The sequence below is a fragment of the Delphinus delphis genome, chromosome 11 (assembly GCF_949987515.2).
Source record: "Delphinus delphis chromosome 11, mDelDel1.2, whole genome shotgun sequence".
In the NCBI taxonomy this organism is placed as follows: Eukaryota; Metazoa; Chordata; class Mammalia; order Artiodactyla; family Delphinidae; genus Delphinus; species Delphinus delphis.
Window position 1 is genome coordinate 17,403,369 of NC_082693.1, and position 14,779 is coordinate 17,418,147.

At 38.4% G+C, this 14,779-nt stretch overlaps 1 protein-coding gene across 1 annotated transcript in view; it reads right to left on the reverse strand.

The window, feature by feature from the left end:
• Window positions 1-27: 27 nt before the first annotated feature.
• Window positions 28-14,779, reverse strand: part of RECQL (RecQ like helicase) — a 33,035-nt gene continuing 18,283 nt past the window's right edge. The window contains exons 6-15 of the mRNA XM_060024408.1: window positions 14,225-14,423; window positions 7,798-7,964; window positions 6,795-6,876; window positions 5,590-5,738; window positions 5,384-5,501; window positions 4,474-4,612; window positions 2,666-2,757; window positions 1,371-1,590; window positions 905-1,034; window positions 28-313 (exon numbers count right to left, since the gene is read on the reverse strand). Of these exons, the coding sequence (XP_059880391.1) occupies window positions 161-313; window positions 905-1,034; window positions 1,371-1,590; window positions 2,666-2,757; window positions 4,474-4,612; window positions 5,384-5,501; window positions 5,590-5,738; window positions 6,795-6,876; window positions 7,798-7,964; window positions 14,225-14,423 (1,449 nt within the window). The 3' untranslated portion in view covers window positions 28-160. The remainder of the gene's footprint in view (window positions 314-904; window positions 1,035-1,370; window positions 1,591-2,665; window positions 2,758-4,473; window positions 4,613-5,383; window positions 5,502-5,589; window positions 5,739-6,794; window positions 6,877-7,797; window positions 7,965-14,224; window positions 14,424-14,779) is intronic.

Sequence of the window (14,779 nt, forward strand, 5' to 3'; positions counted from 1 at the left end):
AAATTCTCAAGTCTTCAATACTTAGATAAATTCTGAAAATATAGCTCCATATGAATAAAATATTAATGAAATTGTCTTAAAATTAAACTTTTGATTAACTACAAAACTAATGGTGTATACATGCATAAACTTTTTCTTAGAAGATTTAGAAGCACTCAACTCATGCATTATCAATTTTTCTTTTCTTAGCCCCTGTAATCTTACAATCAGGTTGCTGAAGCATGTTCTCCGACTTCTTCTGGAAGTTACTTGGAGATTTTTCTTCCCTCTTTTTATCAGCTCCTTCGGAATGACAACTTTGAGGTGATTCAGCCTACAAAACAACAGCAAGACAAACACTGGTTAAAAATTCAGCTATTCCATTTTCTCAGGAGATTAATAATCTCAATAGTCCTTCTGTATCACCTCTTTAATTAAGTGTCCAGTGGTCTTGTTTTTTATCTTCCAATTTCTTCTAGTATGCGCCCCATCTTAAATAGAAGGGGCTGTGCTGTCAAGACCGTAAAGAACACCTGACATGTCCTTAGACACACTGGTGCCGGGTGTGCTTTTGCAGGCTTGAGAGCAGTTAGTTTGTGACAGTGCTTTTCAACCTCTGCTGCACAGGCAGACTTCTCAGCCAACAGTGACCACAAGCAAGGGCAGGGTGCCTCATAACATCAGACATTAAATGGAGTCTTCACATCCCAAAAGGTTGGAAACCCCTAGTCTATATTCTTCTACTCAATACCTCTACAGAACACAAAAGTAGGTTTTCTCTCTTCTATACCCAGATTCCAGGAAGAAAACTGACTTAATCTCTTCTTATGCTCCACTGGACCCAGGAGAGTACTAGTTAAAGAAAAGCATCCCATAGGCTTTAATGTCTTTTTCAAATATATAAAAACTAAAAATTAATAACTACCCTGAAACAGCTCTGCATGGGCTTCTTTACTTGCATTGTAATAACATGTTCCTCATTGTTCAGAAGATTAGCTTTAGGTCCTATTTTCAGATATGAGATGGTAGCATAAGCTGTAAAACTGTAGTCTTCTCTGCAGAAGATAAAGGCCAATGATCAGGTTTTGACAAATTGCAGACAACAAACTGAAATTTATAAAAAAAAAAATAAGTGCAATAATTTTAAGTAACATTGATATGAAATATAAAACTTTTTAGTATAAAAATGTAGTTTATCTTTATAGAAAGTATTTTAGTTTTGTGCTTTTTTGACATACAGTAATCAAAGTTTGAATTTGTTTACTAGGTAAATTTTGCATAGCGTTTAAAAGTTCTCATGAAACAACCACAAAACCATTTGTTCTGCTGCAGTTATAAAAATGAGAATCATAAAGACAACATGAAAGGGCAAGAAGTGGGTTTGTATATACTTGAGATACTGCCGTATAAGAAAGTGCGCAATAATTTTCTCCAGGTCTTCACGAGGAAGCGCGGGTGGAGCAACACCTGCTACTCTCAATTTCGCTGCACCCTTTCCCATCCAAGAGTCGATCAGTTTCAGTGGAGTGAGCTTTTCTTTCAGTTCCTCTGCCTGCTTCAGGATCTTGATTAGATCCCTGCAGTATGCTGTTATGTTCTTTCTTTCAGATGCTGTAATGAAAGAGGCATGGTTACAGGTGAATGGGATTTCAAAATTAGGGCAAGGATAGGCCGTCCTAAGTGGTTAGACTAGTTTAAAAAATAAGTCTTCACCCAGTGCGAGCCACCCTAAACACTGACTTGTTTCTATGTTCTGAGCTAGGACTACTGCTCAAGTCTCTTATCACTAGATTAAGCTACAGTCTCTGTAAGACACTGAGATTTAAGTGATGTAAAGAAAATAATCTGGTTATCAGAAGGCCTTTGGGTATGCTCTAGGAACCAAAGAGTGTCGGCCAAACATGATTATGACAAATACTTAGTGATGTTCACAGGCGAGTCAGTCTGTTCTTCATGTTACCTGATGCATGTTCATTAAGAATATTCTGACAACCGGTATGGCTTCCTAGGGACTCTAGTTTCATGACAAGAATGTCGTGGACAGTTACTCCCAATTACTGATACTAACTCCGATCTATGTATCAGGCTTTTGTTAATTTGGGCAGTATAAAATAATCTAATAAACACAAACAATTTTCTCTGGCTGCAGAGTTAAAATTGTGACCTTCACTGATCAAGGCATCAGAACTCAACGAGGAACGGGTTAGTCCAGCTCTTCCAATAATACACATACAGGATTTTAAAAAGTGAAAAGACAGCACCAACACACTGCTAAATTAGTGTCTTATGAGTGGTTAGCCATTATCTGGATCAAAAATGATACGCTGTAGTCTCTATTTTACACTATATTTCTCTTTCCAATCAGTAACTATAAAGCATCCGAGATTATCACAAGAGGTTAGCGTTCTCTTACTTAAAATAGTATTTCTATTCAGAAGGCTTTTAAACCTTTCCCTTCATTTCTTAAAAATTTAACACGTCCTCAGTGTAGCAACATAAAATAAATGCATACACATATGGCTTTTAATTTTGCCTCTGTTTCAAAACTTTGTGTGGTCACTCTTGAATCTGGGAAATTCCATTCACACCTTGCTTATTCTTTTAAATCCATTTTGGGTGTCTAATATTGCCCTCGTGTATTCCTGCATATAAATATTAGCCTATAAGGATTTAAGAAACAACTCACAAATCTCTTTACAGCAATTATCACACATTTTGTTGCATGTTTCTGGGCTCCATACTTCATCAAAATGTTGAGCTATCAACACACGGCGACAGCTGCGAACATCAGAGATACAAATTATCAAATAATTAACAGTTTTAAGAATCCCTATTTTAAAATACAGAGTTATATACTGTATTAATTTCCTATTGCTGCCATAATATAACCACAAACTTGGTGGCTTAAAAGAACACAAACTTATTATCTTACATTTTTGTAGGTTAGAAGGCTGACATGGGTCTCACTGGATTAAAATCAAGGTGTCAGCAGGGTTGGATTTCTCCTGGAGGCTCTTGGGGAGAATCTGTTTCCTTGCCCTTTCCAGACTCTAAAGACTGCCTGCATTCCTGGGCTCATGGCCCCCTTTCCTCTATCTTCAAAGCCAACAACAGTGGGTTAAGTCTTCACATCACTCTGACATCTTATGCCTCCTTCCACATTTAAGAATCCTTGTGATTATAGCGGGTCCACCTAAATAATTCAGGATTATCTCCCTATTTTAAGATCAGCTGACTGCAACCTTAATTCCCTTTTGCCATGTAAAGTAGCACACTCACAGATTCCAGGGATTCAGATGTGGACACCTTCGGGTGACCATTATTCTGCCCACCACGTATAATAATATTTTCCATATGTTGTTAATAGACATTGCTTTTAAAAAATTGTCTGAGATTCAGTATTTCACAACTACCGGCATACCTTGTTTTACTGCAATTTGCTTTACTGTGCTCTGCAGATACTGTGTTTTTTACAAACTGAAGGTTTGTGGCAACCCTGCATTGAGCGAGTCCATTGGCACCATTTTTCTAACAGCATTTGCTCACTTCATGTCTCTGTGTCACAATTTCATAACACTCGCAATGTTTCAAACTTTTCCAATATTATTCTATTGTTATGGTGAGCTGTGATCAGTAGTCTGAATTACTACTTCAATTTGCTGAAGGCACAGATGATGGTTGGCATTTATTAGTAATAATTTTTAATTATTTAAGTATAGTGAAAAGATAAACAGGATTGATAAACTTTTAGCCAGACTCATCAAGAAAAAAAGAGAGCCCAAATCAGTAAGATCAGAAATGAAAAAGAAGTTACAACCAATACTACAGAAATACAAAAGATCAAAGAGACTACTATGAACAACTATTTGCCAATGAACAACCTAGATGAAATGGACAAATTCCTAGAAATGTACAATCTCCCAAGACTGAAGGAGGAAGAAATAAAAAATATGAACAGACCAATTACCAGTAATGAAATTGAATCAGTAATTTTAAAACTCCCAAGAAACAAAGGACCAGGACTAGATGGTTTCACAGGAGAATTCTACCAGACACTTAGAAAAAAGTTCACAGCTATCCTTCCCAAACAGAGAATGACTTTTTTCTTTTTTTTAGACTTAAGATACTATTTATTTTTTTACTTTTATACAACTTTTAAAGGTTACTTTCCATTTACAGTTATTAAAAAATATTAGCTATATTCCCCATGTTGCAGTACCTCCCACACCCCCACCCCTATACTGCTCCTCCCCGACTCTCCCCACTGGTAACCACTACTTTGTTCTCTATATCTGAGAATATATTTTCTTAGATTCAGGCATCCTGCAGGTTCATGTACTGGTTCCCACCCTTCAGACATCTGCTTTTACTGGTTTGCACTTGATGTTTCACTAATGTATTTACTCACTTGAGTAAGGACTCAAAGTAATGTCATGTGCTTTCATACTGTGCTTGTCTTTAATTGACAAAAGTGACAAAGAGGTGCGTGCTTACTTGCTTATGTTTTGGCAGTATGACACCATCTCATAGAGCTTCTGTTGTCCCACATTCTCCATCACCACCATTGAACTTATCCTGAATATATCTCCAAAGCCATAATACAAAATACAGTCTGCTTTCATGTCATCTCGACCTGCAGTGGGAAGAACCTTGAGATTGCATAATTACTTTAAAAAAGTCAAACATGCAAAAATAATACATAAAATTTGCTGGCAATATTTTGTAGTCTAAATATATATCTAGAAATTTCAGACAAAGCTGTGAAAGTTAATTTGTAACAGCTGCCGTCAAATTTTTAAAAAAATGACTAAAGAGATCTATCAATAATCAGCCTTACTAGCTTACAAATGTGTCCATAAGTAATCCAGTTATTTAAATTATAGACTTGAAACCACTAATTAAAAACTCAGGAGGCAAAGATGGACATCAAATTATTTTAGCAAATATGAGAAGAAATAATTCATGACACTCCAATACAACATAAATAAAATTTCTCCATAGGCAAATACAAAACTACAAAAAAGATTTCATTGTTTGTTATAAAAATACTAGCCAATAAAGAAGATTAAAAATACAGTATTATTAAACATCATTTATAGTGTTTTTAAAGCTCTTTAAAAATTATTTCTAGGGGACTTCCCTGGTGGTCCAGTGGTTAAGAATCCGCCTTCCATTGCAGGGGATGCGGGTTCAATCCCTGGTCAGGTAACTAAGATCCCATACGCTGTGGGGCAACTAAGCCCACGAGCTGCAGTTACTGAGCCTGCGCACTCTGGAGACCATGTGCCACAACTAGAGAGAAGCCTGCGCACCATGAAAGAGCCCACACACTGCAACTAAGACCTGACGCAGCCAAATAAATAAGCATTAAAAAAAATTATTTCTGGATGTGAGTTACACGTACCTGCACGTCCACTCTCTTGGTAATAATTTTCCATGGATTTACTCATTGAATGATGAATAACAAACCTCACGTCTGGTTTATCAATTCCCATACCAAATGCAACTGTTGCCACTACTACCTAAAATGTGTTAACATTTTACATATTAAGTCAAGTTAAAATACATTCAAAGGTGAATTAGGCTTCTATTGAAGATCTGTTACTTAACCTGAATTTCATTAGCTGACCATCTTCTATGAACCTTGGTCTTATCTTCTGGTTCCATATTGGCATGGTATGCCCCTGCAGGAATCCCCAGTTTCTGTAAACTAACTGTAACTTGCTCAGAGTCTTTCTGAGAAAAGCAATATATTATTCCTGTAGTAAAAGAAATGATTAGATATATATAGTACATTCCTAGAAAATTTTTAACTCACACTGAAGAGGCTGATAATTACAATGCATGGGGGAAAATGAGAATTATGAAAAATTCCAAGGCCCTGAACACATACTGATCTTTCAGTGTAATTCAAGGTCTGATCACCAACTTGCTCCAGAGCAGTAACAAGCCTGGAGCCACCAGTTTGGGTTCCCATTATCTCAGTTCTCTCTCCAACTTTTATCTCCCACTACATAGTCTTTCTCAAACTGATGCCCCACAGCTCCACAAGATGTTAACAAGCATGCTATGAGAAAAGAGTTTCATGTGCAAATAAGTTTGGGAAGGTTAACAAAGTTAGACAAACACATGTGTCTCTTTGTTTGCAGGGCTGGTCGGAATTTCTAAGGTGCTGATACACCCTGTGACTCTGCAGGAGGAATAAACAGCTGCAGCCTTTCTCAAACTTATTTGACCCTGGAACTCCTTTTACCCATGGCCCCTATTAATATCTCCTGAAAATCCACAGAACAGTTTTGAAGTGCTACTTTAATACCAACTCTTTGCTTTAGTAACACTTGTCTCTACATTAATCCTGGAACACATGTTATACACACTCTCAACTCCATCTATACTTAGCTCATTCAGGATGTACTGTTTATTTCTTTAATGTGTCCTTTACTATAAGGAACTATAGTTTACATCCCTTTAGAAAATCACTGGTTAACCTTCAATCTTATACACAGTGCATACTTACTAAATATGTGCTGTTGATAATTAACATTATGTCATTAGGTCCACTCTTTAACGCAATTAAGTGTAAATAAGCAAAAATAAATCAGTTTTATGACTCTTATAATCTGTGTAATTAGCAAATGCCACACCTGATTTCTAAGATCACCAAGCAAATTAATTTTATCATGATATTTTCAAGTTCTTCTGCCATGCATTACTATTTCTGGTGCTAATCTTTTTCTCAGTGTATTAGTGTAAATAACGTGCTACTTTTGGAAAGTTCTCTCTCAGTCTTCAAACTTGGTTTGTGTCTATATTACCTGATTGCCCCTTGTATCTTCCATTAATGAGCTTTACAATATCCTCAATAAAATCTTCAGTGTTTGAAGGCTTCTGCCGAACCTAAAAAAAAAGTTAACTTATTAAAAAGTAAATTAATGAGTACCATTCATGTGGTCGTTTACTTACAACTTTCAAGGCGCCGCTCTTTCTTGGGCATGGTGTTTTTTTCTATTACTCTTTCACTCGCCCATCTGACCCTATCACCTCCCAGATGCTTCTTGATCCTTATTTTTGAATTTACCAGAGATGAGGAGGCACAGAAGCAGTGAATAACTTGTAAAGACAGAGACTTTTAAAATTTTCTGATGCTACTTTTGTAAAAACATAAACCATGGCAGAAACAACTAGTCAGTAAGAGCTCAGAAAAATATTAAGTCTATCCTTAAAAGGACTGGAAAGTAAAAACAGCTGTGAGGTTATTTACCTTTCAAGGTTGTATATCAAATAAAATCTAAATAGGGAGTATTAGCAAATATTTAATGGTATATTAATTTTTGCATTATTTCATAATTTCTATAGAGATGTCATTAGGGTCCTTAGTATCAATACATGCTTTCTCTCCATCCTTGCATAAGAAAGCGTGTACGCAAATTTAATGAGGCAGTGTTTTCTACTTAACCAAGCAAAGAATTAAATAGCACAGGAGATATACGAAGAAAGCATTCTTTAATAAGTCTGCTTATACTCACTTGATTTTTTTTAAACTTTTAAACAATTAACTGTGACGTAAATAGACATAATGAAAAAGTAACCTTCTGAAATCCTTCACAAAATAAATCGACATAGGGCTTCCGTGGTGGCGCAGTGATTGAGAGTCCGCCTGCCGATGCAGGGGATGTGGGTTCGTGCCCCGGTCCGGGAAGATCCCACATGCCGCGGAGCGGCTGGGCCCGTGAGCCATGGCCGCTGAGCCTGCGCGTCCGAAGCGTACCACAAAATAAATAAATAAATAAAAAATAAATTGACATAAAAGTTACATACCTCATAATAGAGATTTGGCCGATTAAAAGAAGCTGTAAAAGTAAAGCACTTTTCAACACACAGTATTTTCTGAGCATCCTTCAAAACATGGCTGGTCGCAGTTGCAGTCAGCCCAATTAGCGATGCATTGGGGAACTGCCGCTTCAAAATACCAAGGGCCTTATAATCTGGAAAAAAAACCCAAAAAACAAAGTAGCCCTCTTGCTATCCTTTAAGGAGTAAATTACATCTTCTAACATGCTGCAGATCATCAAGATGACTGCAATTTTACTTCCACAGCCATCTATATCTAAGCTGTGGTTGCTGCCTAGCCTTGGTGATAAGACGGGCTTTACTCTACTTTTGACTGGTTCTTCAGAAACACTTCTTGGCCATAGGTGTGTTCGACAGGGAATACCACAACATTTCCAATCAGCTGAGCACTGGTCTATACCTGCTGAACAGTGGATGCGAGAGGCAGAGTGGGAGGAGCCATAGTGTTTGAATCTATGGCAACTGACGAGAGATAAAAAGGCCATCAGTCGAAACCCATCTACCACAGGCATCATCCAAGAGTGGCAAACTCAGAACAGAAGACGCTTGGTGAGGGCATTGGTTTTTATATAACCCACTTCAGGAAAGCCGTTCTGGCCTCATATTTATTAGACACATCTAAGTCACTAGAGAAGTTGTCTATGAGTACACCCTTAAGGACTTAAACTATCTGGAGAAAAGTGAAAAAGAAATGTGGGAGAGATGGCTCAATGCTAAGGTAGAGGACTCGTATGAAAACGGAACAGAAAGTAACTGCTTGGGAAGTTGTGAAAGCTTCAAGGGAGGTAAGATCTGAGTTGGGTCTGGAAGAATCCAGCAGAAGTTCGGGAGGAAGGGAAGAAGAAGACACCAGGCAGAGGAAGCAGCATGCACACATGCGGCAAACACACTGGCATGAAACCACTCGGCAGGTTCAGGTATCAACAAGCAGTTCAGAGGGGCTAGACCACAGGGTGCTGTGCTAGATGGACCTACTGTCAACCCCAGTCGGCTGGGAACTCTATTCTGTTCCCTGGATGGTTCCAAGTTACAGCTGGACCAGAAGAGGAACCTGTGTAAGGCCTGGGAGGCAGGAGAGAAGCAGCTGCTACACTCTGAAGGGCCTTCCCGGCGGATAGGATGGTGGACAAATGCCAGCCTGTCCCAGTTCTTCCCCATTCCTCCTTCAGCTCTTCTTCCCAGCTGTAGGCTTCGCTGATCAACGCCGGCCCCCTAGATGCCTGGCAGCAGACCCACGGAGGTGACGGCTACTCAGAGGAAACTAACCAGAGACTTCGCTAAGCTCCCCCTTGCAGCCCCTCTGGCAATGGCCATGCCAGTTGCAGATTTCCCTACAAGCTCTGGTTGGTCCTCCCACACCAGTGCTCCAGGACTAGTCAGTGACTTTTCTCTGACCCTCCAACTCTCCCCCTCCAGACCTTCCTTCCCCAGCTCCTCCCACAATTGCGCAAGGTCTGCTTCCTAAAATAAATCCCTTATCCCTTAACATTCATAAGAGCTCGGCTTCCCTACACAAACCCTGACTGATACTGTTACTCCAAAGAGCATAAAAAGGCAGGTTCAAGGGGCTTCCCTGGTGGCACAGTGGTTGAGAGTCCGCCTGTCGATGCAGGGGACGTGGGTTCGAGGCTCGTGTACCGCAAAAAAAAAAAAAAAAAAGGCAGGTTCAAGTAAAACTATGAACTGAACACTTGGTTGATTCTAAGGAGCTAGAACTTTGCCCTATAGGAAATGAGGAGTCGTGTGATTTTTCAAGCAGATAAAGGACACAGTCTATGTTTCAGGAATCGTCTTTTGGTGGAAGTGTGAAGGATGGGCTGGAGTAAAGCAAAAGGCTGAAGAAAGGGAGACAAGTTAAAAGGTGGCAATGACAGACTGGAAAACTAAAAACAGTGAATATGAAATAAGGCATGACACTGAGGATAAATCAGAAAGAAAAGACTGAAATACATGAACTGGAACCCCATAGGTCCTAGTGACTATTGGGATATGGTGGGGGGAGGGTGGGGGAAGAGTCCAAGGTTCATCCATTCATCACCTGGCATATGTTGAACACTTTTAACTATGTGCCAAGCACCTAGAGACCTAGGCACCAGAGATAAAGTGAGAACAGGGCAAAGGTGCTATGCAAACGGAACTACAATTCAAGCAAAGAAATCAGACAATACAAGGAGTAAATCAATAAGTATCTGATTATCAGGGCATGGTAAGTGGTCATCATGATAACCTTATTGTAGCTGGAGTATAACATGTGAGGGGAAATGGGGCAGAGGCAAACGGGGGACAGATCACATATGGTCTTAGGGACCCCAGTTAAGAATGTAGATTTTATTCTAAGTACAAAGAGAATCTGCTGGGTAGTTTAGGGAGGGAAGTAACATGATTTGATTTGGTTGCTGGGCGAAGGATGAACTGTAAAAGGGTAAGACTGGAACAGAGACCAGCTAGGGAGCTAGTGTAGTAGACTGGTGGAAAGGAGCCCAGCTGGACTTAAGAAATAGCAGTACAGACAAAGAGAAGTGGACAAGCTTGAGATTCAACTTAGAGGTGGAGGCGACAGGACTTGGTGGTGGACCGGATCGGCAGAGGTAGGATAAGTCAGGGACAGTGTGCCACCATGAAGTTACTCGTTCTCAGCTCCAACTCCACCCTTCTAGACTCCGCTTTGTGGCGCTGGAGTGGGGAATCTCTGCTTTGCCAGCTGGCCCTGGAAGCACAAAGTACAAGGCTGGGGGAGGAAGAAGAGTGCTGCTCCTTCCAGTTTGCCTCCTGTGTGTTTGCTGGTGTTCTCGGGAATGTCGCCCCAGCAAGGTTTATCCACCACTTAGCAGCAGCTGAGTACAGCTGGCAGTTTTCTAAGCTTTGCAGAACTGACTTCATCACAGGTCCACCCTATCTCTGCCTCCACAGACACCAGCACCAGGGAGCTGGGCCTCCCATAGGTCTGAGCATCAGCTCCACAAGGCCCCTCCTCTAGGTTTCTAAATCGCGTCAATCCCAACCTTTCCTTCCTGTTCCCCCAGCCCTAGGGATGGTAGTTGCTTCTTCTAGCTTTTACCTCCATGATACATTAGTTTTCTTTTCCTTTTTTCAGTTAGCTGCTTATAATCACTTTTTACTTAGTTAACAATTCTTTACATAATGTAATGTAAATTCTCTGTGTTCAAATAACTGGTATGGCTTTTGTCTTCTGACTAGACCCTGACTAAACAGATTTGCTAAAACTTTGGCTTGAGTAAATGTGTGAGTGGTTATTAAGTGATTTTCTAAGATAGGGAAGATTGAAGGGGAAATTGCTTGGGAGAATGGGGAGGAAGAGGGAAAGACATGGAGAAGGGAAGCAAATCAAAAGTTTTTGATCAAGGAAAAAAAAAAGTTTTTGATTGCGCACAGCAACAGGGCAAATAGTGATTCCCAGTTACCAGATAGAAGGAAAAAGAACAGGCCTTTTGGGAGGCATTTAGTTGTAGTCACGCTAGTTGAGATACACATGAAGAAAGAGAAATTTTACAATGTCTTGAGACAAGTGAAAGTGGAAATAGAACATACCAAAACTTAAAAGAAGCAGCAAGAGCAGTTCTAAGAGGGAAGTTCATAGCAAAAAACATCTACATTAAGAAACAAGAAAGATCTCAAATAAACAACCTAGCTTTACACCTCAAGGAACTAAAATAGGAAGAACAAACTAGGCCCAAAGTTAGCAGAAGGAAGAAAATAACAAAGATCAGAATGGGAATAAAAGAAATACAGACTAAAAAGACAATAGAAAAGATCAATGAAACTAAGCGCTGGTTTTTTGAAAAGATAAAATAGACCAACTTGTTAGCCATACTCAACAAGAAAAAAGAGAGAAGACTCATATAAATAAAATCAGAAATGAAAAAGGAGACATAACAACTGATACTATGAAAATACAATTATAAGACACTATTGTAAACAATTATATACCAACAAATTCGACAACTCAGAAGAAACAGATAAATTCCTACTAAAACCTATCAAAACTAAATCATTAAGAAATAGAAAATCTGAACAGAAAAACCACTAGTAAGGAGATTGAATCAGTAATCAAAAACCTCCCAACAAACAAAAGTCCAGGACCAGATGGCTACACTGGTGAATTCTACCAAAAATTTAAAGAAGAATTAACACTAGTCTTTCTCAAACTCTTATAAAACATAGAAGAGAAGGAAACACTTCCAAACTCATTCTACGAGGCTAGCATTATCCTGATACCAAAACCAGGAAAGAACACTACAAGAAAAGTTATGGGCCAATATCCATGACAAACATAGATACAAAAATCCTCAACAAAATATTAACAAACTAAATTCAGCAATACATTAAAAGGATCATACACCATGATGAAGTGAGATTTATTCCAGGATTGCAAGGATGGTTCAATATCTGCAAATCAATCAATGTGATATATACCACAGTAACAAAATGAAAGCTAAAAATCACATGCTCATCTCAGTAGATGCAGAAAAAGCAAAATTCAACATGCATTCATGATAAAAACTCTCAACAAAGTAGGTTTAGAGGGGACAAATCTCACCATAATAAAGGCCATATGTGACAAGCCCACAGCTAACATCATACTCAATGGTGAAAAGCTGAAAACTATTCCTCTAAGGTCAGGAACAAGACAAGGATGCCTCCTTCTCACCACTTTTATTCAACATAGATTGGAAGTCCTAGTCAATAATTAGGTAAGAAAACAAAATAGAAGGCATCCAAATCAGAATGAAAGAAGTAAAACTCACTATTTGCTGATGACATAATACTATACATAGAAAACCCTAAAGACTCCACCAAGAACCTGTAGAACTTATAAACAAATTCAGCGAAGTTGCAGGATACAAAATCAAAATCCAAAAATCAGTGGTGTTTCTATACACTAATAACAACTATCAGAAAGAGAAATTAAACTAGATCAAAAAAGAATAAAATCCCCAGGAATAAATTTAACCAAGAAGGTGAAATATCTATACACTGAAAACTAAAAGACACTGATGAATGAAACTGAAGAAGACACAAACAAATGGAAAGATACTCTGTGCTCATGAACTGGAAAAATTAATATTGTTTAAATGTCCAAATGACCCAGCGCAATCTACAGATTCAGTGCAATTCCTATCAAAAGTCCAATGGTGTTTTTCACAGAAATAGGAAAAACCACCCTAAAGTTTGTATGGACCACAAAGACTCCAAATAGCCAAAGCAATCCTGAGAAAGAACAAAGCCAGAGGTATTACGCGTCCTGATTTCAAACTATGTTTCAAAGCTACAGTAATAAAAGTATAAGAACATACAAATAAAAGCTATAGCTAAAGTAACGGGACAGAATAGAGAGCCCAGAAATAAACCCACGCATATACAGTCAATAAAGTTACTACAAAGGAGCCAAGAACATATAATGGGGAAATGATGGTTTCTTCAATAAATGGTGTTGGGAACACTGGACAGCCACATGCAAAAGAATAAAAGTGGACCCTTATCTTACACCACATACAAAAGTCAACTCAAGATGAATTAAAGACTCAAACGTAATATCTGGAACCATAAAACTCCTAGATGAAAACATATGAGATAAGCTCCTTGACATCAGTCTTGGCAACGATTTTTTGAATCTGAGGCCAAAAGCAATAGCAACAAAAGCAAAAAAACTCACACACAAAAAAACAAGTGGGGTTGCCTCAAATTAAAAAGCTTCTGTATAGTAAAGGAAACCATTAACATAATGAAAGGCAACCTATGGAATGGGAGAAAATATTTGCAAATCATATACCTGATAAGAGGTTAGTTAATATACAAAATATATAAAGAGCTCATACAACTCAATAGCAAAAAAACCCAAACAATTTAATTAATTTTCAGATTTTTTTTGCACAGAACATGTCTGAGTAATCTGATTCAGGCTATGACTGTAGGATTCTGTTGGAGAAGCAAAGAATAAAGTTACGAAAATATACCATAGAACTATTAACACTGAGGAGTTAGTTGGGTGTAGATCCTGAAGTGGGTGCTAAAGACACCCAGAATGATGACTAAAAGAGACAAATCTGAAGCAGATGCAAATTCCTCAACAGATGTGAAGGAGAATCTGGAGGTCAGTAAGCCTTTATGGCTAAAGATGGCAAGGTATAATATTTGCTAATAAGCACACATTTCAAAAGATAAAGGCAATTAGACTAATAAACACTACCATGGGGGTGAGGGGTAAAGAGATCAAAGATTCTGCCTCTTGACTCCCCTTATATTAAGGCAAGAAAAAATGAGTAATAACTACCTAAGAAGATAATTTTAATGGAAGCAGGGATTTCCATCATGTAAAGCTGAGTAAGAAAAGAGTCCCTAGCATCAAGGGGTTTTCTAGATACAACATACATACCAGGTCTGAAATCATGTCCCCATTGACTACAGCAATGAACTTCGTCTACAGCAATTCGGGTAAATCTCCTTGCTTCATAGGCTTTTTCTAGTCTTGACATAAACATTTTGCTTTTTGCAATTTTCTCTGGAGTCACATAAATTAGCTTTAGCTTGGAGTTTTTATTTACCATTTCAGCATGAACCCATTTCACATGCTCCTGTTGAAAGGAAACACAGACACAATGATAGCAGAGCTAAGCTAGCAGACTGCAATACTCAGTGGTAAATGAAGACATTCATTACTCAGAAGCAACAGCCTTGGGGCTTTTTTAGCAACAGATGTTTACTTCATTAAAATCAAAGTAATGTCCCAGTACTAAACTTCATGGCAGCTGTGCAAACAGCATTTCAGTTACTTACTTACGTCCAGACTGCTGATAAAAGAATAATCTCATTTGACAAAAAAGAGAACAAAAAAATGAATGTGAAGACACTCCAATAAGCATTTACTCCATAAAGGCATAATGCTAAATTTTTCACAATAAATGCCAAAATGTAAGCTCCATGCGATAGG